The sequence below is a fragment of the Aquila chrysaetos genome, chromosome 21 (assembly GCF_900496995.4).
Source record: "Aquila chrysaetos chrysaetos chromosome 21, bAquChr1.4, whole genome shotgun sequence".
NCBI classification, from domain to species: Eukaryota; Metazoa; Chordata; class Aves; order Accipitriformes; family Accipitridae; genus Aquila; species Aquila chrysaetos.
In genome coordinates, this window is record NC_044024.1 from 23,798,275 (window position 1) to 23,826,134 (window position 27,860).

Genomic DNA, 27,860 nt, shown 5'->3' on the forward strand with positions numbered 1-27,860 from the left:
AGATGACAACAATATCAACTGGGATAACGCACGCACTTTTATTAGTAGCAACAGACATTAAAAAACCACAACGTCTCCAAAATGATTTACAGACAACTCTCCAGCAAGTTTAGAAAAGTAATTTTTGTAAAACATCTGGCTGCATTCGTTTTACACCTTCGCAACAGCGAACTTGACAACCTGCATTGCAGCTTAAAACTGAGGTTGAAATCTAGTTTACTCCTCCCAAACTTCTCCGCTTCCTTTAATGCTTTAACTGCAACACGAAATCCCAGGCTGAGAGATGGCCCTTTGCTGCTGGCCCTTTATATCCCGGTTATCTCCCTGGGACACAGCCTTGCTGCACCGTCTGCCAGAGCAGTGGCAGAGCAGGCAGAGCAGGCAGCATCCAAGACAGTCAAGCCACGAGCCAGTTCACTCTCCCACGATTTTCCCATTTGCCCCGGAAAGAGGCATGGGACAGCTTAGCGACTGCTCACGCCATGGGATATGATTTGAGCATCTCCTGGGTGCACTTCTATTCTCCAAAGAGAAGGGATAACTCCGAGGAGAGGGAAACCCACCGCTCCCCTGGCCAGGAAAGCCCTTCGCTGCAGAAGCAGGTCTACAGGCAAGACCCAAGCAACAAAAACAACCACCTGTACCACTCGCCATTTGCTGACTGTGGCTCGGAGCAAGGAGAGGTCCCCAAGCCACCAGCTGCTCTGGGAGAGAGGTGACCATCCAGTAGCTAGACCAGGGCACCCAAAACGCCTGTCCCCGCAGAGGTGCTGGGGACCGGCTCAGACAGGGTGCTGGACCTGGGTTTGTCCCCATCAGAATGAAAGATGGGTGCAAACGCCCCGGCCTGATGATCAGCAACGCACTTTGTGAGGTCCAGCACTCCTGGGAGAGCATCCAGTTTTCTCCAGGGTGAAGATGCCAGTTGTGTTTCCAGGCTAAGTACTTTCAACTATAAGAACAAATAATGACCCCTTCACAAGCAAAGCCAGAAGAGCTTTGCAGAAGAAGCATGGGGAAGGGAGGCAACAGGAGCAGGGGCTAGAAGCAGCGCTGCCCTGGCCATATCAAACCAGACCAAGTCCACCATCACGCGCAGGAGCAGCAAAAGGGAAGGACAAGCTTGCATCGGCACACATACGACCCAGGTGGCTACTGCTCGGAAGAGGAGGGGACGTCCCCAGATCCCGCCAGAGCCCAAGGCTGGAGGACAGAGGAGATGCGCTCGGGAGCATCCCTACGTCTCCCACGCCAGGCTGCGTCGCTGCTCTAACGCAGCCGGCCACAGGGATTTCTTTGGCGTTTCCTTTCTGAAACAAAACTACTTTGCGGCTCCTCCATCCCCTGCCGCCTTCCACTGGCTCCACTCACCTCCTAGACTCCCCAGTGCACACCACAGCAAAACCCTGCCCTTTTTCCTCCCTCCGAGGGCCAAACCGAGTAGAATGCCCACGGTCTCAGCCCCTGAGCCACCCTGGCCGAGTCTCAGGCACAGCAGCACACCGCGAGGCCACGGTGAGGGGCTCCAGCCCTGGGGAGGCAGGGGCTGGCACCACGGCACTCCCCAGACCGTGTGTTTGTCCGGCAGGGATGGTGGCTCCTTCCAGAGCCATCAGCCCATCCGCAAGCACTTACCCCACACGGCCTCTGGAGAAAGCCAGGAGAGGTGAGGAGGTCTGGAGCACAGCGGCAGCCGGGTCAGCAGGCACGACCATGCCCACCTCTCCCCCAGGGATGTGCAAGGCACCCAGGACGACATAGAAATAGTCCAAGCCGGTGTTTGACAAACAAAGAGTTGTGGGGTTCAGCAGCTTGAGCAATTCAGAGGTGAGCCCAGAAGAGGTTGGGACAGCATCAGACATCCAGCGCTCCCCAGGCAGCATCCACCAGCACCGTCAGCGGAAGGCAGCAAGGGCGCAGCCGCTCAAGATCTCCACCTGCAAGGAGAAGAGACATCTTCATCTAAGCCATCTCCTGGGTGTGGATCCTCCATCTGCCACTCACTTAGACCCCCTCCGAGGCCCCAGGCAGCTGCAGGGTGTCACATGCTGGCAGTGGCAGTGCTGAGAAGGTCTGGACTTGCGCTCTACTCCAAATTTCAGGAGCTACCTCAGCCAACTTATCTCTAGGAGGAGTTATCTGGGACCTGGCTGCACAAGACAACCGAGAGCTCTCTTATTTTTGACTGGCTGCAACGTAGCATGGGGTTTCCTATCCTTAGGGGATCACATCCTTGTCCTCACCCTCCTGGAAGCAAGCTTCAGTTAACAGCCTGAGTTTTTTGTGGTCACATAGAGCGAGCAAGCTCCGAGAAGATTTCGAGAATCACTCAGTTCCCAGAAACCTCTGGAGCCCGTTGGAGAATTAAAAAAAAACCCCACCCATTAAGAAGCATGTTTCAGAGTGCATCCGCTCTGCCCCAGGGGCTGTGGCGGCTTGGTTTATGCCAATCTGGAAAGCATTACTGGAAACCAGAGTTTGGCCCCATCTGAGCCACAGACATGCTTTGGAGAAGCTGAGCTTTTCCCCTTCGGGCAAGATTCTGCTCTCCCAAAAAACACAGCGTGAGTTTTTGCCTGCTTTTACAATGGGAGGAATTGGGACAGGACCACCACTTATTACCCTAGTACACCCAGCTTCAGAAAATGTGTAATGGAAATTAAAAAGCCAGCTTAGAGCGAGAACAGGTGATGGAGCAAATGGATGACGGGCCAGGAGGAACTCCGAGGTTCCCTGCTGCCGGTGAGCCTGTGCTCCCCGCTGCCCGGGGGTGCCCAGCACCTGCTTTGCCAGAGATAACCAGCACTATCAGGCTCTGGGTGGGGGAATCAAGGATACTTCCAGAGCAAATCCCAGTGGGGACTAAACAGGGGGGACAGCAAATCCTCTGAGGCCCTGGAGCGGCAAGAGCAACCCCTCGGCTGCCTCTTACATGAGCAAGGAGAGGTTGGCAAAGGACCCCAAACTCTCCCACTTGTCTGGCTTACTCAGTTCCAGCCAACAATAAATTTTGACTTGTAACTACAACTGGAGGAGCAGGGCCACCCCTGAGAGAGGGGCTAAAGGCATCTTACCTACAGCCGTTGCGACACGGGCGGTCCCTTCTGCACCAGACGAAGACACCTGGGGACAAACCAGTCATCATCTCCATTAATCGCCCTAGAGATGGTGCTCAGACAAAGCACAGCAACGCTCGGCCGGGAAACCTTGAGCCGGGAATGAGGAGGGAGCGCTGATGAGCTCCCTGATGCAGGGTTGTCTCCCTGTTTGGGGTCTGGAGGTAAACCACCCCCCTGCCCATCTCCATGCTGCCCCACAGGTACCCATCGCCCCAGCCCAGCCGATGGCCGGGGAGCAGAGCCAGCCACCAGCTCTGGCCATGTGTGAGCGGGTACAAGGGGAGCATCATGGGGATGACGAGAGCAGGATGAGCTTTTCCAGCACCTACCCAGTGCCTGGAGGCTTTTCACAGGAAAAACCTGAAAACTTTGTGCAATAGCAAAACATACATATAAATCACCTAGGGAGAACCTCCTACTTCTATTTTAAGCTGCCAGATCCTCTTCTCAGGTCTGGACTTGGGCGTTTCCTTTTTTTTTTCCCCCTCCAAGTTTGCAGTTGGCAATCTGAGAATTAAAATCCCCACTTTGCCAGGGACTGGGGACGGACCGGAAAAAATGCTCTTCAGCTCCAAAAAAGGAGGAAAAGCAAGACCACTGAGTAAGGAAGCACGTTTCCCCTTCTGCCCGCAGAAAACTGCAGCAGACCGCGGTAGCGGGGGCTCAGTGCTCTCATCCTAGAAGGGATGTGCAACTTCCCCCAGTGCCCATGGGACTTCGGCGGGGGGGTTTGACCCAGATCAGGAAAGTAAAGTATAATCTCATCCCTGCTCTGGACACGCAGGAGACATTTTCATGACAACCCTCCCATGTCTGGGAGCAGGGAGGCAAGGGGAGGCAACGGAAGACAACATTACCTCCTCAGATTGGGGACGCCCTGCTTCAAACAATGGCAGTGACAAAGCCCCAGCCCTTGCCCATGGGACGCCTGGGTGGGAAACCCAGGTCCCAGCAAGGACGTGCCACATCAGCCAGCACAGACCCTCTCACCCCATCCCTTCTCGCTCGCAGCCCGCGCCGTAGAGCCCACCAGCCATGCAGCAGCCAGCCAAAAAGCCAGGGTAAAGGGTCAGCCCCAGCACTCACCTGCGAGCGAGCCGACGATAACGCACACCAGGATCACAGGCAACACCACGTTTGCAGCGTCTGCAAAGGAGAGGATCCACAGTCTCTGCAGCCAGACCGAATTTAGCCCCCTACACACACCCTCTAAGCAAAGAACCTGCTGCTGGGCAGTTACGCTCGGCACAGGGACATGGAGGCACTGGGCGAGAGGATGTGGGTTTTGGGGCTATTTCCCCTGTTTCTTTTCCCAGGCATCAGGAAGAAATCCCCACTTACTCTGAACGTGGAGCAGGAAGGAGGTTTCATTCTGGCTGACTTCGTTGCGGACCACACAAGCGTAGTAGCCACTGTCGTTCATCGACGCTTTAACGATGCACAGGGTGGTGTTGTCAACAAACTGGATGTGGTCGCTTCCCAGCAGCAGCTCCCCATTTTTCTTCCACCAGTACAAGTCTGCCTTCCCTTCCAGGACGTTGCAAACCAGTTTGGTGTTGCCTCCTGCCTTCACTGACGAGTTGCCCACGATTTCTGGCTCGGACAGCGGTTCTGGGAGAGACGGAGCAACCGTCAGCATTCAAACCCATGGCTCCCCGGGTGCCAGACCCAGAGCACCCTCCTCCGCAGCGGTTCAAGCTCTCCGGCTGTGGCGGAGGGTTTGATATCTCACCACTCACCGACAACGCGCAGCTGGAACCAGCCCGTGGCCTCCGACTCGGACCTGAACCGGTACAGCCGGTCATCTCCCTGCTGCAGCACGATCTGCAGCGAGAAGTCCGTTTCATTGAACCTCGTGCGATTCTCATAGGGGCGAGAAGTGTTTGCGGGTCCATCGAAAGCATAATTGACGATGACTCCTACTTCTGGGCCAGTTTTATATTCCCAGAAGACAACTTTGCTGGCCTTCAGCGGCGGTATCGTCAAAAGCACAGTGCAGCCCACGGCCGAGACAAGTCTCTCCGATGCTGGCCTGAGGTCAGCCGAGTAGCATGGAGAAAGCGTGCGGGCTGAAAAAGAAATGAGGTGTTACTCAACGGCTACCGAGATTCAACTTCATCCGCCTGGGAGGTGGCCACAGAAACCCTCCCTGGCCCAGCCGCTCTGCAAACAGCAGCGCTGGGGACTCAATTATTTGTGGCTTTAAGCAGCCACATGGAAAACCAGAAGGTCCCGATGGTTGTATATGAGTTCCCTTCGTATCTCTCACCTGAAAAACGCAGTTCTTGGCCTTTATGGTCAGCTGGTGTATCTGCACAGTTCCAGCAGCTCGTACCCAGGGGTGACCACAGACCCAGGGGTGACCAAAAACCCAGGGGTGACCAAAAACCCAGGGGTGACGGAGCTCAAGGAGCCCTCACCGCGCACAGGCGCTTTCCCGTCAGATCACTGCCAAGAAATTGCTCTGAGAAACGGGAAAGCCTGCAAGCCCCTTCCCGATCTTCCTGGAAAAGCTTTTGTCCGGGGAAAAGAGGGGGTTAAGGAGTGCCCAAGTCTGGGATTTGCTTTTGCTTCTTCTAAAAGGAGCCAGGAAGAATTCCCTGCAGCCCCAAAGACCGGGGGGGGAGGCTCGGCGAGGCGCAGCCCGGCTCGCCCTGCTGCAACTCGCAACTCTTCACAAGCCAGCAAAACACCCCAAAACGCCCGGCGCGAGATCCATGGGCACCCCTGGAGCGTGTGTCCGTGTCCCCCCCCCCCCCCCACCCACGCGGGATGCGGTCCCGGGAGCGCTGGCGGGGGGCGAATATCCCCCTACCCCCCCCCCCCCCCCCGCCGGTGGTAGAGACTTGCCTGTGATCCCCAGGCCGGCTGCCCAGCTGCCGGGGCCGGCGAGGAGGAGGAGGAGGAGGAAGAGGAGAAGGACGGGCAACATCTGCGGGGCCGGAGCGGAGGCAGCTCCGCCACGAGGCACCGGGACGCTCCCGCCGCCGGGGCGGGGCGGGGCGGGGCGGGGCGGGGCCGGGAAGGGGTGGGGTTACGGGGAGCCGCCCCTCCGGCAGCCCCGCCCCGCCGCCCGGCTTTTGCCGCTGTCGCTCAGCGGGGTGACCTTGGCACAGCAGCGCGGGGACCCCCGGCCCGACCCGGCTCCTCTCCTCCTCCTCTTCTTCCTCCTCTTCCTCCTCCTCTCCTCCTCCTCTCCTCCTCCTCTTCTTCCTCCTCCTCTCCTCCTCTTCTTCCTCCTCCTCTCCTCCTCTTCTTCCTCCTCTCTTCCTCCTCTCTTCCTCCTCCTCTCCTTCCTCCTCTCCTCCTCCTCTCCTTCCTCCTCCTCTCCTCCTCCTCTTCTTCCTCCTCTTCTTTCTCCTCTCCTCCTCCTCTCCTTCCTCCTCCTCTCCTCCTCCTCTTCTTCCTCCTCTTCTTTCTCCTCTCCTCCTCCTCTCCTCCTATACTCCTCCTCTCCTGCTCCTCTTCTTTCTCCTCTCCTCCTCCTCCTCCTTCTCCTCTCCTCCTCCTTCTCCTCTCCTCTCCTTTCCTTCCTAGAGCAGCCAAACTTAACATGCAGGGAAAAAAAAACCCAGATGCCTCCGGCTGCCCCTCCTGTACCAGCTCTATTTGCCACGGTGCAAAAATAAAACCCCAAATGCCAGGTCAAAAAGGGCACTGGGGGAATGGCAGCAACATAGTCCCTGGCCCCGTGGGGCCTTTGCGGGGCTGTGAGGGCAGGCGAAGGAGCCCACGACAGCAACACAGAATGGGGGTTTAATAATTTGCCGGAGCACCCTTCCAGCTCAAGGCAGGGCTGTGCGAGAGGACGGGACCATGGCTGGGAAACAGCTCTGCCTGCGCAGGGGAGAGCACCGTGATTCCCACTGCTCCTGCATAAGGTTTATCACATAAAGTACAAGGCAGGTGGGGATTTTTTTTCCCCTTCCCCACATGGTTTCCATCACCTTAGCAGCTTAGGAGGGTGGTGAAGGGTGCTTGCACAAACACCACAGCTGTTTTGCTGCAGCAAAACCCTACATGGTGCTTTGCGTGGCCCAGTGCCCCGATGTCTGGGGAAACCAGCCCTGGAGAGACAGAGAGATATATATAGATATAGATATAGATATAAAAACTAAGCCCAGCCAAACTGCTTTGAGAATTCCCCCATGCAGGAGAGCTTCCTGTTGAAGGCAGGTTCAGACACCACCGCGGCATCTATTCCTGGCCCCAAGCAACTTCAAATATGCAATAAGCTCAACACCCACCATGGCTGGGTCCCCTCCTGATGCCTTTGGCAGGGGGGAGCAGTGCTGGTGTCTGGGGGACCTTCCAATGTCCCCCCAGATGTTACTCAAAGTGGGTATGTTACTCTAACTGGATATGCACAAAGCTGCTGCACAAACTGAATGTGCCCAAACGTGCTGCACAAAAATGTTGCAAGAACCTGCCACACAAACTGACTATGCACAATTGTGCTGCACAACCCAACCCTGTTGCTCAAACTAAATGTGCAACAGTCTGCTGCACAACCTGGATATGCAGAAACTGAATGTGCACTAACTGAACATGCACTGAGTGAGCACCAACTAATGCACAAACTCAGTAGGAACAAACTGCTGAAAAAAATCACTGCAGAAACTGTGGGTCCTGGCAGAGGCCCGGGAGCCTGGGGTACACCCAGATGGTGTAGGTGGCTGTGTCTTGCTCTTCATCACTGTCATCTCCCAACTCGTCCTCCTGGGTCAAGGCCAAGTGCTGGCCTGGGGATGGACTTGATGCCCCGTATCAGTTAATGAAAAGTTAATTAAAGTTAACTCCCCCAGAGTCAATGAAAAGAGGAGAAAAACTGAGGGACTATAGGTGAGGGAGACCTACATGTGGGGGAAGCAAGCAAGGAAGGATCCTTTTGGTTTAAGAAAGGACTTGTTTAAAAACAAAACTGAGAAGCAGCAGAGGTAAAGCCAAAAAGATAGTTGGTTTTGTGTCTGCTGCCTGGTGCCTGCTGTTCTGTACCATGGGTGGTCACAGCCCCAGCATCCCATTCACAGTTGGCAGCATGTCAGTCATTTCAGCTCCTTGAGGTTAAGAGCAGCTTGTGTGTCTTAGGCAGTTATTTTCCTTCAAATGTGGATGAGAGATCCTGGGCTGAAGGCAGAGCCTTACAGGAACACCGTTTCCTTTGTTGTTGCTGAGTCTGTATCACTGTGATGGTGAGCTCCGGGCTAGGGGACGAGGGCTTCCTCCGGCCCCTCTCCAGCACTCCCCGAGGCCGGCGCTCTGCCTGGACCAGCCAGCCCCTGAGCCGCGGACCCGGGGGGGGTCACGGCCCTCGAGGGTCGGGCTCTGGCACCTCGACCAGTGGGCAGCCGTTCTCTGTCGGGCCTCACCCCCATGGGAGCAGAGGGGGCTCATGGGGCACTGCTGGGATTTTATTTGGGTTTGTTTTTTTTTTTCTTTGAAACCATGCCTTGGAAAGAGCCATTTTAAACCTCTCCCCCCCCCCTTCCCAGCCCAGGTGCCCTCGAAGGGCGCAGGGATGGCTCAGCCTCTCCACGTGCCCACGATGCACCTGAAGCCCAAAACAGCTCCCGAAGCATCAGCCCCTGCACGGCCACGGCACTGATGGGGGGTGTGGGGGGGTGGGTGCGTGCCTGTGGGCAGCGGGGGGGGGGGGGGGGTGTGCTGGCAGTGTGAAAAACACGCACACACAGAGACACACACAAAACTGTTCTGCAAAGCAGCCGTGATTCTATGGCGTCATCATCCATCTGCGCCTTTCTTGATCACGCTGGCGTGATCCGGGTAGTCCAGGGGTGTCCTTTATTCTTCGTGGATGGCTTTAAGCTTCCAAGAAACAAAGGTCCTTAACTTCAGGGTGGGTGGGGGCTGTCCTTCTCCTCCTTGCAATGAGCTGGGGTCCTTTAGTCATGCTGACGGAACCCTGACTGCGCAGAACACAACGTACACTGTCTGCATCTTCAGCCAGTTCATACGATTTTGTACGATAAAGACTAATTGGTACAAGAGTGAGGGAACGGGATTTCCTTAACCCTGGCACCCAGCTGGCTGTGGCTGGGCTGTGTGTAGGTGTGCCCACGGGCAGGGGAAAGGGCTGTGCCGGCATACAGAGCCCACGCACCTGACATGGCTGCAGCTGGAAACAGGAAACTTAGATCTGCCCAGGTAATGAATTCACACCTTTTGGCAGCTGTGTGTGCACAAAACCTCAGAGAGAGAGCAGGGTTCGGGGCAGGGAATTGAGCCACCGCACTGTAAACCAGCCTCTGATAAAAAACAGGGGGTTTGGGTCATCTCTTGGAGGATGCTCTGCTCCCTCCATGGGTACCAGACTGCACACTGGGAACAGTGAGGGGAGCAGGGCTGCAGGGAGATGAGGGGTCACCAGACCAGGGACCGGACAGAGCATGGCCAGAGGAAGATCTCCAGGAAGACGAAGACACAAGAGGAGAACGGCGGGCCCGGGTGTGTGCGCAGGCAGGAGGCCACGTAACCATCCCACTAGAGGGAGCGAGAAGATCAGTCCTCAGAGGAGACAAGTGGAAGAATTGGGATGAGGGAACCCAAGCCAGAGAAGGTGCTGCAGGCAGAAACTGGCCCTTGGTCCCCTCACCGGAGCCTGGGGATGTTCCTGGCCAGGGCACGCATGTCTCGGGAGCTGGCAGTCCCACCTTGTGATGTTACACCGGGCGCTGCTCTGCTGGGTTGGCAGCGTTAGGGCTTGACAGCCCTCCCAGGGAAGCTTGCTGGTCTGTGGCTTTACGGGGCTGACCCCAGTCCTCCCCCTTCCATCCATCCCTCTGCTGCCAATCGAACAAAGTCCCACCAGCAAAGCAGGGAGCAGCCCTGCTCCCACGGTCCCCCAAAGCCTCCCTTCTCCTCCTGTCCCTCCCTCGCTACCCCTTGGCTCTCAACCCCAGCTACCTCCCTGTCCCACCACCAGCCTGCAGGTCAGGAAGGGCTGCGAGGACGGCCGGCACGCTCCCGGCCAGACGGGTGCAGGGGAGGAACGGAGCCAGCAACGAGCCAGAGCCGACGCAGGCACACATCCCTGCTCAAAGCCCACACTGGGGGGCTGTCCGGACACCGCTGCCTCCCCAGCACCCCTTTTCTCCCAGCACTACATCCTTCACTCCAGTGCTTGTGCAGGGAGGAGACATCTCTAGCTAGACCTGGGCAGCTAAGGACCAGCAAGAAAACGTCCCTGGTGCTTTCCAGCAGCAGACCCAGGGCCCGGGGCATGGGGGGCTCGCACAGGCAGCAGCGGTGGAGTCTATGCATCAAAGGCAAAGGCTGCAGTAGAAAGCAGCTCTGCCCTTTCCCCCCCAGCCCTCGCCAAGCTGGCACCAGCCTGCCAGCACCGCTCTGCTGAGCCTGAGCTCTGCAGGGAGGCTCCCAGCCCAGGGCGGTGATGGAAGACGTGCAGAGCCTCCAGGATGCAGAGCAGGACAGAGGACTTGGAGGGCCAGAGGAGAAGCTGTCTGGGCTAAGCAGCACAAAGCTGGTTTGCAGGCCAAGATGATGGCAAGCATTTCCTGGAGGGTCAAACGGCTCTACCCAGGTGCTCCCAGCTTCTTCCACCTAACCTGCTTTTTCACCCCTCAAGGAGTCAATTAGTCTCACGAGTGCAGCAGGAGGGAGAGAAGGAAGGTGGGCAGGAGGGAAGCCGGCATCACAGAGCTGCCTTGTGCCTGCCAGGGAGCCCTACCATGCACCGCTGCGGGGCCATCCCGGCATTCACAGCATCATGCATCTCCAGCCAGCCCGCAGCTCCCAAACAGGCAGAGAGGACGAAGCTGCTCAGTGCACAACTTCTGGGAGGTCTGGTTGAGGAGGTCTTGAAGCTTGGAAGCTAAAAACGAGCCAGTTCCTGAGAAAAAGGTTTGCCATAGCCTGGACCAGCCCAGAGCCCCAAGGGAGCAGGAGGGTGAAAGCAGCCGGGATCTCTGTCACCTTTTCCCACTCCAGAGGAACCAGGCTGTCCACCGAGAATCACAGAAACAGCCTTTCCCAGGCCTGTATCTCTGAAAGGAAAGGGTCTGAGGGCGTTTTGGTCACCACCCATGTAGCCCCTCCTAGCACACAGCTTGTCACCACGTTTGGCCGACACCGTGGAAGCAGAGCCTCGAAACAGGCGCCTTTATATCCGTCCTCCCCTGGACCACGAGACACCTTCCTTCTGTGCAGAGACATGTGTGGCTGTAATCCTGTGCGGTGGGATGCCATGGGCGGCAGAAGGAGGTGGCAGGACACGGAGGGGCTGCCCAAATGCCTTCTGCCGGGCTGTGCCTGGGGTCTCAGTTCCCAGTGTGAGAGCAAGAGCAGAGACAGCTGCCTTGAAGGAGAACTGGGAAAGCGGGGCTGCGGAGGTGGGGGACAGGAGGCACGGCTGGCCCACACAGGCGGCTGACGCACCCGGACCCCAGCTGGGCTGGGCCATGGCTGTCCTTTTTCCTCTTTTTTTTTTTTTTTTTTGATGCTCTGCTTTGCCAGGAGGTTGCAAAACCCAGGCAATGAGTCAAAACAACCCAGAGTTCCCTTTTACCCTCTGCAGCCCAGGAGCAGCCAGGCGTCATGTTCCAGTTTAAGAGCTCAGAGTTGGCAGGAGCAGCCCTAAGACAGAAACATCTTCCTTCGGGGTGCAATGTCGGATGCTGGGGCTGAGCCATGCTGTGTGAGAGGAGAAGCTGAGATGAACCAGCCCAGATCCTGCTGGTTCACAGGAGCTCTCCATCACAGGAGAGCTCTCCATCACTGGTGCAGGAGCACCAGTTCACACCACCAGCTCTCCATCACAGCTTCTGGGAGTGGGAGCTTCTGGTCAGCAAGGGCCAGCTTGTGCCAACCATCCAAGCCAACCTGTCCTGTCGCATTTGGGGCGACCACCAACCCCTCCAGCCTCAACCCTACACCTGGCAATGTGTGGGGCTGGAGCAGCTGAGCCAGCTCTGGAGATGGCCTGATGCAGCCAGGCAGGGAAGGTCTCCGTCCCCGTGATAACAGGGACAAGCAAACCCTGGCCCCAGCCCCAGGCAGGGAATGACCCGATGGGCAGACAAGGGCTGGGGGCTGCTCCCAGCCCGAGCGCTGGGAGGGTATGGTGGGGAAGAGGCTGGGTCTTCATGGCTGATGTCCTCCCCTTGCAGACCCATAGCCAGCATGCAGCGGGGCAGTCCCAAGGCTGAGAGCAGGTGGAGGGGCCGAAACCCGCTGCCCCTCAGCACTGTGCAGCCAAAGCCAGGCGTACATCAACCCAGAATGAGCAAGGCTCACCCAGAAAGAGTGTTTCTGCTAAGACAGAACCAGGCAGTGAGCACACGCTGGCCCCGTGAGTTGCCTCCACAAGGGGAAGGGGCCTCTCGCAGCTCTGCGGGTAGTAAATGTATCTCAGCATCCTCACAAGGAGCTGGATAGTTCTGGGGAGGGAGGAAGGCATGAAAAAACCCTGAGCCAGCAGAAAACCTGTGGTGGGAAGCTCTGAGTCAGCTCCAGCCACGGCTTTGCTGAAACCGCCCCCCCCGCCCCAGCCTCCACATGTCTTGCATGGCTCTCCAAATTCCCAGGAACAAAGCAGAGGGTCTCTGCACCTCGCAGAGCGAGAGCACGCTGCGTCTGTCCCCATCAGCGTGCCTGTGTCTGCGTGTGCAGGAGGGCAGGGTCTTGGGACCTCTCGGAGCTCAGGCTGAAGGTCTCTGCACAGGTCTGGCCAAGAGACTGGCTCAAACTGGGCAGTTTGAGGCTGACCCAGGTGAGTTTAGGGGAAAGGACAAGGCTGAAAAGCAAAGTCTCCATTTAAATGGATTGCTGGGACCATGGTTTGTACACTACCACATGGCACTACAACATGGCAGCAAAGGATGCTGTATATGGCACAGTGCCGTGGGGAAACTGAGGCAAGGAATGGAGCCAAACTGCATGTTTGGGTCATGTGGGAGGAAGGGCAGAAGGGGGGAGACAGGTAAGACTGGTCATAAAGCCTAAAACAACTCTTCCACAAGGTTGGAACTGGTGATCCCAGGGAGAAACCGGGTGCCCTGTTACTGCAGCATCACTTACTGTGGCATCAGCACTTAGGCGTTGTCAGACAGCATTTCTGGGGTGCTGTGTCATGCTGTCTGGGTGCTGAGTCATGTCTGCTTGCGTTGCCCCATCCTGGTCCTGCTGGCACATCCTTGTCCCCAAGCCAGGCTGCCAGGGAGGACCCCACAGCAGGACCGACCAGCGCCATGTGCTCCCACACTCCTCACCTCGAGGTCCCCCCAGGGAGGGCGAAGGGACACCACGAGCCCTGAGCTGAAATACTTCAGCCCTTCTCATTCTGAATCGAGGCTTTATTTCTTCCGAAAGTGGCTGCCACAATGGTCTCTCTCCCCGCCTGGCATCTCTGCAACATCCCCCGTGACCCCCCCCAACCTCCAGCACCGCAGGCGCCCGCATCCTGCCCACAGGCTGCGTCTCCCCAGCCTGTCCGTCATGAGGCAACAGCCACATCGCCAGAGGACAAACCCAGATCTGTCCTTCTGCTACCCCTCTCCCCCCTCAGACCCAGCAGACCCTTCTCCCAGCCCACCACGCTCCACAGCAGCCCAGCTCCTTGCTGGCTCTTTGGAGGACCAAGCGTACCTCCCAGCGGACCACCCCACGGCAGATGGGTCCCTCCACATTTCACCACAAGTTAAATGTGCTGTAAAATCACTGGTATTCTGGGTGGGGGAGGACATAAAAGACCTGGCTTTAATCGTCCCTCTTTGCTCCAGGCAGCCGCAGGGCTGTCATGGCCATCTCTGGGCGTTTTCTGCCCGAGCCTGAAGTGGGGATGGTGACCTTCTGCTCGGAAATGTGTGGCAAGGGGTAATGCTGATTCTTGAAAAGCTTAAAACTGGCTGCAGGATCTGGGTGCAGTGTCCCAGCACTAGGCATTTGGCTGTTGGCATCAATCCCTTTGCACTCCAGGCCTCCCAACACCTCTCTTGTTCCCAAACTGATCCCAGTGCCAGACTTTGGTTTCCACAGGTGGGGAGAGGCACTGATGACCTGGCATGGCCCCAGCTGGAAAATCACCCCCGTAAGACCTGCACCAGGGTCGGTACGCAGCCATGCTGCACCAAGCCACTCGAGCACCGCATCTCCCAGGAGTGTCCCCTCTGCGGTGGCCTTGTAGAGGTGCCCCAGCCAACAAGAAGGTTGCCCACCCTGCTCCATCCCATGTCTCCATCCTGGTCCCCATAGATCCATCTCCAGCTCAGTTTTTCTAAGGTTATTCTTCTCCCCAGGACCCTGCATTGGCATCTCCCCCAGCGGTGCTGGCTGATGGTGACAAGGACCCTGTGTTGACACTGCAGCTGGATACCCCAAAGCACCATACGGGTGGGTGAGAGAGGTCCCAGCACGCATCCACTGTAAAGCTGGACCCACTTTGCAGCCAAACGTACCCCACAGCCCTGCCTCAGGGGCCAGATCCACAGTGTGCAGGCACCGGCTCCCTGATCTCCACCCACGGGTCAGAGCATCACCCAGGGAATGTGGTATCACCCTGAGAGGGAGGGAGCTGGCCCTCACATCTCCTGCCTTTCTACATAATAAGGGCTCTGGGAGCCCTCCTGCTATTTAAGTCTTTTCTCATAGCATCTCTCATCTGCTTCCAAACCAGCCTTTCCTCCCTCTGACCAAAGACACTCAGTCAGGGCACTTTGCTGCAGCAGAGCATTTGCGGCATTGTCCGGGATGAACAAACACCAGGGCATTGTCCAAGCTGGACATCTTCCTCCCAGTGATCTCAAGCACTTGGGAAACCACGCAGGAAGCAAGGCCCTCTGAAAGCCTACACTAGACAGGGGGAAACTGAGGCACAGAGGGGCCAAGGCACATCATTGGCAGTCTCCTGTTTCCCAGGCTCCTGCGACAGCTACAAGGCGCAACGTTGTGCTGCCCCGTGGATGGGGTGAACCATCCTGGCTTTGCTGGGCCACAGAAGAGGAGGCCGAAGGAGGAGGGTTGGTCCCTGCCACCCCAGGAGAGGGTGCTCCCTGTGGCGAGGGCAGAACTGAGCCCGGCACAGAGGTCCCAGTGGGTTCTCCACGTGGTCGGGGCAGCCCTGGTCAGGAAGGTGAGCTGATCCAGTGCCTCAGCTGGAAGCACCGACCTTCCCATTGAGCCTTGGAAGTACGGCATGAGGGGGAAGAGGTTTTTTTCCCCAAAAAAACCTCTCGGCACAGGAATTGATCGGTTCAAATCAAAAGACAAACAGTCGAGAGAGCATACCAGGGAGGTTAGCAAAGGCCTTCCTGAGCTGCACGCAGTGATTTCACCTCCCGGGGGGCTGCTGTTTCCTGACTGAAGATCATGTAGCCAACACATGTTAGAAATCATCAGCTGCTGGAGCAAACGACGCCAGGCTGTGGCTTGCCTTAAAGGAACAGCCTCGGGAAGCTGAGACCTAGCACTGCAGCTCTGCTCCAGAAGATGCGAACCAGGGAGGAATGCCCTGTCGCTAACCCAGCTCAAGAGGGGTCCAGTCTAGGCTAACCCAAGAGATCCTGCACGCGCTATCACCCCGGTAAAACATGGGAAAATACTATGACTAAATTGCACATTCAACCATCCTGCCTGAAAAAGCTGAAGCAAATCCAAGGGACAGACTGGAAAATCCCAGACACACATCTCGCATCTCCATGCAGGTGCTCGCTGCCTGGTTTCCCCCACCCCAGGGCCTCGCCGACAACACTGGCAAGAGCCCAGCAAAACACCTTCTCCTGCTCTCCTGCACTTGCTCTGCACCACTGAGTGCTGAGGAAACAAACTTCCAGGCTCAGCTGACCCGGCTCTCCTAGCGCACAGACCAGGAAACATTAGAAGTGAAAAACAACTCCTCAGCCAGTATCAGGAGGCGTTTTTTTTGTCTGGCTCCCACCCAATTTTCTTTGCACAGTTCCAGTTCTGGTCCTGCCCTCACTCACAGGCTTGGCTTCTCTGCAAGCTTATCTCCAAAGCATGGAGAGCAGCCCCAAGCTACCAAGTTCTTGTAGCTCCAGGCTTCCCCCTGCTCAGCAGCAGAGCCCACGCGTGCCCTTGCCCCATCCAACGGAGCAGCGCGTGGCCCACGATCACAGCACACGGCTGAGCGGTAACCCAGGTTGCTTCTGCACGTACATCCGTGCCCCACGTGGCAAACGGATTTGGCTCTTCAAGCTCACCTCCACCAAAAGCAGGAGCTTGGCCAGCTCTGCCCACTCTCCACCCTGCCTGGCTGGCTGCTGCCCCTTGCATGGGGAGTCCCAGCAAGCCCCCAGTGCATGCAGCCCTCCAACACCAGAAGCAGGCGGAATAGCTGCCTGAGACCAGGGCAAGGTTTTGGAAGTAGTCTGTGCCACAGATGCGCCTTTTCTAGCTCTTCCCCTTCCACCTGGCTCTGAAGGTCCTGAGCCTTTTTAATGAGAAGCACAATCAGGAGGGTTTGTTTTTCACTGGATTTTTTAGAAATGAATAGTCATCTGTCTCCTAGCTCAGTGCCCTTCCCCAATTCCAACAAAGGCATCTCGCCTGCGGCAACAACTACTTGCCGGGGCAGGGATGGTGCCCACACTGGTGCTGAGCTGAACAGCGCCCGCCTCTCACTGGCTCTGGGCACCGGGTCACGCACCGAGCTGGCAGAAAAGGGGAAAAACCACTCATGGACTTGGCAGATGCTTTTGGCTGGAAGATCCCCTTGTCTCAGGAGCATCCTGACTGACAGCACGGAGGTGGAAGAGGCAGCGTCTTCCCCACCCAGGTTCCTGCAAGGCAAGTCAGCGGGAGTTCAGCAGCCCCTTCCCGCAGAAAGAGCGGAGGACAGCAAAGGGTGGTAGAGATGAGAGCGGCACTAGAGGTCAACAAGCGGCCCAAGCTGAAAGGCTTTGGCTGGGACCTCTGGTAATAAATCAGTCCTCAGCCCTTCAGTATCCCCCTCCATGTCTCTCATCCACATTGGCTCCTTCGCCCTGCTCCTGCAGCTTTGTTCCGAGCAGGCTCCACTGCAGGTCAACTGGAGATGGGGAACAGGGGGGGGGCTGCAGCCCCCCAAACAGCACCAGTGCTGCCTTTCTGCTAAAAGAGCAAGAGCAAAAATCCTTTTTGCTACCCAGAAGATGCCAAGGAAACTGCCAGCCTCCTCCACACACACTCCCCCCCATCCTCTCCCTTCATACATCACAGTCCACTGGAGACACTCATGCAGCAAGCGAGTGATTAAATCAGTGATCCAAAGACATTTTTTAGGGAGCTTGCATTATTCAAATCTTGGTGAAGTCTTTTACAAAAGCAATAAAAGCAGATAAGGTGACTAGCTACCCACTTTCCCATGTTTGGGAGGTCATGACAGCTGGTCACACGGCTCCTCCGCGTGCTGGGCAGAGCAGCAGCCTGGAGGAGCCCGACATGCCTGGCTGGTGCTGCAGGGACATTTGTGCACGCCTAAGGATAAAATCAGGCTTGGGGATACCAAAGTGCTGAGATTAAGTCTCCCTACGTTCACCTTGTGGCAAAGCAAGCATGGGCAAAGGGAGGCTTGTGAAGGAGACCCACTCAAAACCGCTCATGGGGTACGTGCGATGCCCACCCAGCCAGGCTGCAGTGATGGGTCCAGAGAGCAAGGGTCAGGAGGAAAGCCACGGTGCACAAACATCAGCCTGAGGAGCAAGGAGAGAGCCAGTACTGACCCTGCAGGCAGCTATCACCCCCAAAACAAGTGTCTGCTTTAGGAGAAACGTGGGGCAGGGAGGGCAGGGTGGGCCGGGGGCTCCCCAGCATCACTGCTACAGCACTGCCGGCCCTTGCTGGACAACTTTTCCTAAGCAAAAACCACCTTCAACCTCCAGCTCCCCTGCCTGGGTGCTCAGCAGCCCCGTGCCAGGATGCAACGCCAGCGTGATGGGTGTGAGCTGCTGCAGAGACAACACCTACTGCCGGGAATGGCCACCAGCACATGCCAGGGACACCCATGGGTCACCAAAAGAGGCTGCTGCCACGACCAGGTAGAGCGTGGGGTGACCAGGAAAGGAGAAAGAAGGGGGACCAGGGGTCGCTGCCGGTGCATGGGGACCACCCTGCTTCGCAGGCAGGATTGCTCCAGAGCAGGCAGAAGAAAAGGCAGGACCTGCTTGAGCCTTTGTCATGCTCTGCTCCATGCATGACCAGCTCGGACAACAGGGCCACCCACTTACTTCCCCGCACTCTGAGTAGCGGCTGCATTTGTGGATGGGCAGGGGGACCTGCTCTCGGCCCCAAATGTCCTCCAACAAGGGCCATCTCCTCCTTCTCCTGGGAAGGGACCCCCAAACAGCCTCACCATCTTCCTCCTGACCCACGGGAGGGTGGGTGCTGCCTCGCTCTCCAAACAGGGCAAAAAGCCTGGCAGTGCTGCAGGGATAATGACACCATCCGTAAGGAGGGACAAGAACGCATAACCAGAAAAGTAGGACTGGAAAGATGCTTGAGATGTTTTTCTTCAAGCTCCTGCCCTGGCAGCTGAGGGAAAGGGCAACTCCTGTTCCCCCACCCAAGCTCAAGGCAATTAGGGACCAGAGGGGGAATTGCGACTTCCCCCCAGCCCCACAAATCATTAAAAAGAGAAACTGGACCTGCTCTTTCCCTTTTAATTAGGTGGTACCTGTGAATAGCTGCCTTCTCCTGCATCCCCTGTGTCCGCTGGGGCTCCCTGCAGGAAACTGGTCTGTACAAAGCCAGGGGGAGGCTAGAGGATTTGGTGGAGGAGACGATGTCGTTCCTGGCAGGCAGGATGTGAAGTGGGACAAGTTCCTTTTTTAAAAGAAAAAAATGCCCTTCATTGTGGGAGAGCACTGGAGAAGTGAGCCGCTGGTGAGCTGCCTCTTCTTACCAGCTCTCCCCGTTCCCCAGGTGGGGTAGTCCTTAGGTGACACATGCTCTGCAAGACCCAGCCCAGAAAAGCCAGGCTTAAGGGCCAAATCCTGAACTGATGTTATCACTGAAATATCACAGACAGTTTTAAGCCCCTCAAGGATCAAAGCTCAGCCTGGCAGGGTGTTGGTTCACAGCTCGCACCGAGGGAGAGCAGCACTAGCTGGGGACCCCCGTGGCACGCAGGGAGGTCTGCCCTGGTCGGCTCAGAGCAGCTCTGGCTTCATGGCCACGTCTCTGTGGCGTGTCCCTGTGAATAACTGTGGCTGCGGCACTGGCCTGCGTCCCAGCCTAGGGACGGCTGCAGGGCCTGAAGTCCTGGGGACGGGGTGGGCCCCATGGCAGCTACTTCCATCATGGGTCTCACCTGGGTCCGCTTTCTCCCACTCACAGTCAGGTCCCTGTTTCACCGTCAATCCTAAATTGCCCCCAGCACAAGGCTCGGGGTTGCCAGAGCTGTCTTTGGGTTTGGGCTGAGGCCAGCCCACGTTTCCCACGCCCCATCCTTGGAGAGAAGGGAGCGGTTCTGGGAAGACCAAAGTGCTTGTGTGTTTTATCAAGATCTCACTTTCATTTCAGAGATAAAAAGCACTAAAAGCTGCAGACTCACCTGACCACGGAGCGGCTATTGCGTTCGTCAGGTAACAGCCATCTCTCCAGCCTTTCTGTTTGCTTTCCAAACAACTCGACATTTCTATTTCAGAGCGTCTGGGAGCTCTACCCACCCGCAGGACAGAGCGCTGGGGCTCAAACCCCAGCGTACACAGCGGACAGCCTGCCCTGCTCCTAGCCCAGCGCTGCAGCTCCCAGCCCCGGGTGGGCTCTCACTGGTGGGCAGAGTGGGCATGTTCCCCCCTCCCCGCGCAAGGCCTCTAGGAGATGGTCAGCAGCGATTGACCCCCTTTCTGCAAACCTTGACCTGTCTGAGCTTCTCGGGGGGGGGGGAAGGACGGAGGGATGGACACCAGCTGAGCGCTGGCCAGACCTGCTGGCCCAGTGCTCCATTAGGACTGCGCAGCCCATCACCTAAACCCCTAAACTGGGGTCACGTCTTCCCCCCGCCCCAGCCCTGAGACCCTCTGTTCTCAGCCCAGGCAGCACGGGGACGGAGGGTGGGGGGGTTCGCGGTCCCTGGAGCTGGCTGTCCCCACCCCGTGGGGCCGCCCCACCACCAGCACCCACGCTGCACCCGTGACGGTGGCGGGAAGTGTCACTCCTGCGGACACACGACCCCATCCCCAAACCCGGGGCGACCCCCGGACCCCGCGGCGGGAGGTGGCTGCGGGAGAGGCCCCGCCCCCGAGACCACGCCCCCGAGACCACGCCCCCGAGACCACGCCCCCCTCCCCGGGGCCGGTCCCTCCCGCCGCCGCCGCCGCCGCCGCCGCCGCCGGGGCCCCGTCGGAGCGCGGTAGCGGCAACCGGGGCGGGCCGGGCGATGGCCCCGCACCAGCCCAGCGCCGGGCAGTACCTGCGCTCCGACAGCGGCGGCTCGGAAGCCCGTATGCTGGCGGACGGCCCCGGTAGCCCCGGCGGGGAGCGGGGGGGGGAGGCGGCGGCGACGGTGCGGGCCGTTGTGGGGCAGCGTGGCCGTCATGGCCATCCTCGCCCTGCAGATCGCCTCCACCACCGGCCTCTTCGTCTACTTCACCATGGCCATCTCCAAGGTGAGACCAGGCTTTGTCCTGCGCCCCCCCCGCAACAACCCGCCCCCCCTCCCTCCCTCCCGCCCCGTTCCCGGTGCGGGCGGGGGCCCCCGGGGGGGGGGGGCTGCACCCCCGGGAGACCCGACGGCTGCGGGGAGGGCTCTGCCCGTTCCCCCCTCCGTGCCTCTGCTCGCCGGGGACGGCAGCTACCGGCGCTGCCCCGCCGCGGATCCAGATGTGGAGCCGGGGGGGGAGTGGGGGGGGGGGGACGACTGCCCCGAACTCCGCCCGGAGCCGCGGATCCAGATGTGGAAAGGGGAGGGTGGGGGGCAGTGCCCCGAACTCCGCCTGGAGCCGCGGATCCAGATGTGGAAAGGGGGGGGTGGGGGGCAGTGCCCCGAACTCCGCCCGGAGCCGCGGATCCAGATGTGGAAAGGGGAGGGGGGGGGGCAGTGCCCCGAACTCCGCCTGGAGCCGTGGATCCAGATGTGGAGGCACGGGGGAGGGGGGGAGAGCACTGCCCCCAGCTCCCCTGGGAGCCGCGGATCCAGATGTGGGGTGGGGGGTGGACACAGCTCCCAGCTCCGCCCAGAGCCGCCGATCCAGATGTGGAGAGAAGGAGCCTTTGTCCTGGGCTCTGTCCGCAGCTGAGGCTCCATGGGAGGGGGGCCCTGCCCTGGGGTCCCATCAGAGTCTGCAGCTCCAGATGGGGATGGGGCGGGGGGGCTGCCCTGGGGTCCAGGCCCCATTCGCCCCTGGTTCCTACTTCATCTCCCCCCCCATTCCCATCCCACCCACGCTCCAGCACTGCCGAATCCTCCTCACCCCCTGCGTGAGAAGCTGGAAGTGGCCTGGCTGGGAAAACCCCCCCCCATACCAGCAGCTCTTGGTTGTTTGCTCCGGCTTAATCATACCAAACAACCGTGCTGGGATCCAGCCATTCCCACCCACCCGCAGCAGCCCTCATGCCAAACCATTCCCAAACTCGGAGGTCACCCCCACTGCTCCCCCCAGCAGCTGATTCAGGTCCACAGCAATCCCCAAGCAGCGGGAGGGTCAAGGAGGGGAAAACACCAAACAGGAGAGATCTTTGCGATGGGGAGAAGGAAATCCGGGACTTCCAGGCAGCTCCAGTGATGGTACCCATCATCCCTGATGATGGAGGGTCCATCAAGAAAAGGGTCCCGCAGTGCCAAGCATTGCACAAAACCACAACAGAGGTGGGGAAAAAAAGGAAAAAGCCTTGGCCAAGGATGCAGGCCTGTCTGGTGCCCCGTGGAGCATCCTTTGGAGCAGACTTCAGCCCTCGCTTTGGGCTTTGTTTCCACCCCTGGATCCCATGTGGCACCCACTGTGAGGGATTTACATGAAAGGCCCTGGAAAGAGGAGGGGAATGCTGGCAGACAGAGCCACAGGGGAGGGCTGAAGGGAGGAGAAAGCCACTTCAGCTGATCTCTTTGGGCTGATTTCAGAGGCTAGTTACAGGATCCCTGCATGGGATCTGTGCTGGGGATAGGTAGTCACAGCTCAGCACCTCCGGGTACACGGAATCACTCAGCACAGCCAGCCTGCCCTCACCCCCTCACGGGGGGTACTTCCCATGCCTCCAGTTTTGCAAGACTTTCCCGCTTTTCCCTTATTTTAAACACACCCCCCAGCACAAGGTCCCTAGGAGGGGATGCAGAGAAGGCAGGCCAGAGGGGTTACCCTGCGAAGAGAGAGGTGCTGGTGGTACACGCAGCCTATCGCAGCAAGCTTTAATCAAGGCAATTAGCGTGATCAGTCAGTGCCAGGCAATTGTTCAGACCCGGAGGGATGAAGCACATGGTTGCAGTCCCCCACGCTACTGCTGGGAACGTGCCACCACCATACCGGGACTGGTCAGAGAAGGGCTGACCCCAGTTACGCGGGCACGCGCCGTAATTAGTGCTCCTGGCAGCGCGGAGGAGCTGCACGCGCTGACCCTGCCCAAGCACGCACTCTTATTGTGGAGTTTCATGTGAACAGCCCCATCACTTCGGGATTTACTGCCTTGGCGGGCACCGTGCATCCACCCACTCGGGCAGGCAGGTCTTTGCACGACTGCAGCCCGACTGGCTAAACCCAGCCCCAGGAAAACACTACTAGGGCTGTGCTCGCCTTTCTCCAGCCATCCAGCCATGCGAGCCACCACATCAGTCCCTCCGAGCTCGCCACTGCAGCCCATCTACCAGCCACTGTGCTCCTGGCAGGTCAAGCCAGTCAGTGCTAGGACAGACAGTTGGCCCAATAGTGCAAAAAACCAACCCCAATCCTTTTTATCTGACCTCACACAGTCTTTCTGCTGCTACTGGAGACTGTATTGATCCCAAACATGAGTGCATCCTGGTACTAGGCAAAGCGAGTACCCAAAACTATGGCCGAGGGAGGCAAGCAGGCAGGAGTCTGGTGGGGGCTCGGAGCAAGCAGGGACGTGGGGGAATTGCAGGGTGCTGGAGGTGGCCAAGCCCCAGGTGATGATGTGGCCAAGCCTGAGGACTCCTGGGATCTGTCCTGGTATCTGGGAATGACCCAGGGGATAAAGGTAGGACGGTCAAGGTGCTGGTGTTCATTCCCAGCTCCTGGCGCACTGATTTCAGGGCGGCCATCCCACCTGTGCCTCAGTTTCCCCACGCCCTAGACAGCAGCACGGTGCGGTGAGACCCTATAGCCAGCCGTGCCTGTCCCCCCACTGCGATGCCACAGCCAGAGCTGAGCCGGGTCAGCCTCGGGACAGCCTGGGAAGAGGCAGCTCGCCATGCAGCAGCCTGCGTCACATGGAGGGAAGGCTTCCCAGCCCAAACCACAAGCCAGCACAGGCTAGAAAGCGTCTGAGATCTGCCTGGGCTGACGCAGCACCGCGAGTGCTTGGGGTTCCATCTCCGGCCAGCACGGCTCAGCAGCTGGAAGGGCAGAGCTGCATGAGAGCTTGTTTTGCAACCCCAGTTTAGCTCGGCAGCGGGAAGGCACGAAGAGCGTGGACCAGGCTGCCTGGGCACGTCCAGCCTGCAGCTGCAGCTCTTACCTCTGCGCCCTACAGAGCCAAGCCTCGCAGGGCAACCGCTTCCCCGGGAGCTGTGAACTCCTCGTTCAAAGCCAAGGCTGGGTTTTACTGCTTGAGAAGCCTCATCCCCCTGGGGCAGGAGAGGAGGAGGTGAAGGAGACAGAGAATGGGACATTTGGGTTCCCTTTCTTTACCTGGTGCTCTGCAGCTTGTGAGAGTCCTGGAGTCTCGTCTCCTTCTCACACTTGGCACTGGAACTCAGTGAAAGAGGCTGTCACGTTCCCCGAAGAGCCTGGATGAGCAAGACTCACTTCTGCCAGGGATCATAGGAGGACAAGATGAGATTTAACCTGCCCAATTCACAAAACCAAATTTTTGACGCACCTTGGGATCCACCCAGCCTCCTGCCACCTAACTCCATCCCAGCACAGGAGACACAGTCGGCGTTCGCACCACCAGCCCTGGGATCGGGGCAGCCCAGGGTTATTCTCCACCCCGCGGTGTGGCCATCAGCACCCTGATGCTGGAGGAGCCGGGCCAAAGGTGTCTGTCCCGTGCACGCACCCCGCCGGGCATCCCCGCTGCTCCCTCCAGCCAAGCCATGCACACTGCTCCTGCCTGCCCAGTTTGACGCGGGGATGTCCGGGTGTTTCTGTTCCAGCTCAAAGCCCAGGCACCGGGGAGCGTGGAGGAGCTGCGGTGTCTGCAGGTTATCAATCAGCAGCAGGAGGGCTCCAGCCTGGAGGAGGTGATCAGCAACCAGTCCTGCCTCAAACTGGCCAACACCATCAAAGCCTACGTGGCCACGGTGAGCCTGGACCCACCGGCTTTGGGGATGGGGGGAGGATGGGACAGCCGATGGGAGAGCTCCTGTCTGCCTCCCTGCCTCAGTTTCCCCATCTGCCTCACCGGAGGGGTGGCAGAGGGCAATTACAAGGATGGTTTAAGAGGGGGGCGGAGGAGTGGGGCTGGATGCCAGGCCCTCTGCAGCGAGGAGCTGGTGGAGCCCAGAGCCATAGCATGAAAAGACAAGGTCATGAAGACTTGGAAGAGACGAGAGGAGCTGGGGCACGGGGAACGCCTGTTTCACCTTTAACCGTGGGCCTGTTTTTCCTCTCTGACGGTCCAGGTGACAGAGAACGTTATCCGCAGGAGCGCGGTGAAGGGTGAGTCCCTCCTGGCCCGGCACCGGTGGCAGCAGCCGGGGTGCCGCTCGCCGGTGCTGCAAAGCATCGACGACCTCTTTGCTGGGACCGGGTTGCAGCCGGACAGACGGAGCCATGGTCCACGTGCGCACGGCTCGGCGTGCAGCCGGGGATGCCAGTGGGCTGGGGAGGAGCTTGGTCGCTCCCGGGGCAAACTCCGCCGGGCACGGTGCTGTGAGCTGGGGCAGGAGAAGGGAGAGCAAGGGCTGAAGGGCATACGTCCCCAGGGAATGGGTTGGAGGGACAGCCGTGTATGTCTGTCTGGAGTCCGGGGGAACCAGGGCCACAGGGAACAGCACAGAAATATTAGATAATGATTGACTAGACATTTCCATCCCCAAGTAACCTGCCTCTTCGATGGGTCAGTGGGGCATTTCCCTGCCCCGCTCGCTCTGCTTGGTCAGTAAGGACCTGCTGTGGCAGCACGGGGCTGGGCATCCCCACGCTCTCTGTCCTCTACAGCTGTGTGTCTTTCCTCGCAGAGGCCCGGCGGAGCTACTTCAACACCTCGGAGGGGCAGGTTCCTCCCAAAACGGCTGGCAAGCCCTCGGCACATCTCACCCTCCGCCCGCAGAGCCTGGCCCAGGACGGTGAGTCGGGGAGCCCCGCTGGGCACCGCCGCGTTTCCGAGATGGGAACAGGGGAAAGAACTCACCCAAAGGCGCAGGGGACCAGGATGGGAGGGTGCACTTGGTGGCAGATGGGGAGATGTTTCTCCTGTTCAAGACCACCTCCTCCACCCTTCCAAGCTGGATGACCGTGGGACAGAGTTAGAGCCACCCCCTCCCTTTCTCCTGACCCCGATGCGTGCTGCCCAGAGCATCTCGCCTCCCTCGGTGACCCTCCCTTCTCCCCAGGAAACTCCAAGCGCTTCGGGAACCTCTCCCAGTCCTGCCGCCACGCCATCGCCCGCTGGGAAGACAGCACCATCCACTCGCACCTGCAGAACATCACCTACCGGGATGGCCGGCTGCGGGTCAACCAGGCGGGCAAGTACTACGTCTACTCCCAGATTTATTTCCGCTACCCCAGCGACAGGGCCAGCGCCCGAGCCTCCGTCCCCCAGCTCGTGCAGTGCATCAACTGGAAGACCTCCTACAGCCAGCCCATCCTCCTCCTCAAAGGGGTTGGCACCAAGTGCTGGGCGCCCGAGGCGGACTACGGGCTCCACGCTCTCTACCAGGGGGGACTGTTCGAGCTGAAGGCTGGCGACGAGCTCTTCGTCTCCGTCTCCTCCTTGGCCATCGACTACAACGACGCGGCAGCCAGCTACTTCGGGGCCTTTCGGCTCGACCTGTGACAGCCACCTCCGCCTCCCACCTTTCCCGCTGCTCCTGCCCATCGACTCTCCGGGGGCAGCCGCTATTCCAACCGGACAACAGACAAATGGCCGGAGGCGGGGGGGGGGGGTCTGGCACAGGGTCCTTCCCTGCCTGCGTTGTCCCTTGCGGCGAGGGACGAGCCAGAGGAGGGCACGGGGAGGGGGGTGGCCGCCCGCAGGGACCCGCGGTGCTCGGTGCCGCACGGGGCCTCGCCATCCAGCCGGGAGGAAGCCCGTGAGCCGGGAAGGGTCTCCGGGAGCCCACGGGAGACACGGACGAGGGGGGGCATCCCGTCCCTGGTGGCACATCACCTGCCTGGCTCCCACCTGAGCAAACGGAGCAGGTAGCACCAAACGGTTCCCTGCTGCAGGAGAGACACCGGTTGCGCGCAACCACAGAAGAAAGCGTCCCCGTGGCAGGGTGACCCTCTGCGAGTCCGACCCCACGCCTGGCAGGGGCAGACCCAGCCAGCCAGGCTGCGGGTGCTGGGGGACCCCGAGCTGGAGGCGCAGGGACAGAAGCCGGGGCTAGCGGAGAGCAGCGGCACGGCGAGCGCGGGGCTGGCACCCCTGGGGCGAAGCTCCAGGGGAGAGTCTGCAGGTACGAGGCAGGTCCAGCATCAGCTTCTGGAAAGGAGCGGAGGAGTTTTCAGTTCGGGCTAATTAGAAACCTGGAGCGATGCCAACCGACGGAGCAGTCACCAGCCCAAGCAACTGCACGCAGGCACGTGGCAGAGAGGCGCATTTTGCCCGAGCCGAGCTGCACAGGACCATCCAGCCCAGGAGCTTGCCATCACGCCTCCCCTTCGCTTCTGACCAAGCATCTCTCTCTTCGGGGTTTTTGGTCCTCCCAGCCCTGTTGGGCCAGCACAGCCACCCGCTCGCTCACATCTTTAGCCCCGGTGATCATTAACCTGCAGGATTTCAACTCATGGGTGAGCCCCGGCGGTCGCAGCGCAGGACCGGGGAGGAACAAGCCCAACCGCTCGGTGTTCAAGGCAAAGGTGGGTTCAGGCGGGGCAGAGCGTGGTCAGGCTGGCTCGGCCCTCGGATGCTGGGGTGGACGCAGCCCCCAATTTTGTAATTACCTGTATACTCTCTGTATTATATTAAGACTGTTGGAGTGTATGGACAGGACGGCAGCACAGGCTCCCGCAAAGGATGCAAGCACCCCCCAATGCTGGCACGGCTGGGGGGGGGGGGGGGGGTGTCTCAATGCTAGTTTAAATAAAGCCTGTACTCCAGCACTGGTCTTGCACCTCTTTGCATCTGGCACCCCAGGCAACGTGCCCTGGGCCTCTGAGCAGCCACAGTGCTGTGCAAACCAGACATTTTGAGGTCTGGGCCAGTTCTCACGCTCAGCTGGCATACTGCAGCGCCCGTGGGTCCTGGGCAGCCCCACTCGCTGCAGCTCAGCCTTATTTGCTCCCCGCTCTTTCCCTGTCCCTGCTCCAGCCCAGCACAGAGGCCGGCTGCAAGCAGAGGGCTGCAAAGGGACAGAGGAGAGGGGCAGATTTCCCCCCCCTGGCTGCCTACAGCCTCCCACCAGCTTCCACACCTGCCTGAGCCAAGTCCTGCCGCACCAGCCCGGCGGTGCTGGGATGCCGGTGGCGGCAGCGGAGCAGCCCTGGTGCG

General features: G+C 59.2%; 2 protein-coding genes across 2 annotated transcripts; one reads left to right on the forward strand and one right to left on the reverse strand.

Annotated features, from left to right (window-relative positions):
- Positions 1 to 19: 19 nt before the first annotated feature.
- LOC115333487 (contactin-4-like) lies at positions 20 to 6,332 on the reverse strand. Its single transcript, XM_029996458.2, has 6 exons — positions 5,970 to 6,332; positions 4,859 to 5,188; positions 4,461 to 4,730; positions 4,206 to 4,265; positions 3,075 to 3,123; positions 20 to 1,937 (listed from the first exon to the last, which is right to left on the reverse strand). The coding sequence occupies exons 1-6, from the start codon at positions 6,049 to 6,051 to the stop codon at positions 1,925 to 1,927; spliced, it is 804 nt and encodes a 267-aa protein (XP_029852318.1). The 5' UTR covers positions 6,052 to 6,332; the 3' UTR covers positions 20 to 1,924.
- A 14,054-nt stretch (positions 6,333 to 20,386) lies between these two features.
- On the forward strand, positions 20,387 to 27,470 carry LOC115333533 (tumor necrosis factor ligand superfamily member 10-like). The gene is given in 6 exon segments (XM_029996583.2): positions 20,387 to 20,574; positions 20,576 to 20,698; positions 24,361 to 24,507; positions 24,829 to 24,865; positions 25,387 to 25,494; positions 25,762 to 27,470. Coding segments are annotated over 6 exon segments (963 nt in total). The 5' UTR covers positions 20,387 to 20,469; the 3' UTR covers positions 26,205 to 27,470.
- Positions 27,471 to 27,860: the final 390 nt, after the last annotated feature.

What these genes read in the sequence shown, in the direction of transcription:
- LOC115333487 (XM_029996458.2), bottom strand. Translation starts at nt 6,051, where the DNA reads ATGTTGCCCGTCCTTCTCCTCTTCCTCCTCCTCCTCCTCCTCGCCGGC. An exon ending in GTTCCAGCTGCGCGTTGTCG is followed by an intron (nt 4,731 to 4,858) that starts GTGAGTGGTGAG and finishes CGTCTCTCCCAG; the next exon opens with AACCGCTGTCCGAGCCAGAA. An exon ending in TATCGTCGGCTCGCTCGCAG is followed by an intron (nt 3,124 to 4,205) that starts GTGAGTGCTGGG and finishes GTTTGTCCCCAG; the next exon opens with GTGTCTTCGTCTGGTGCAGA.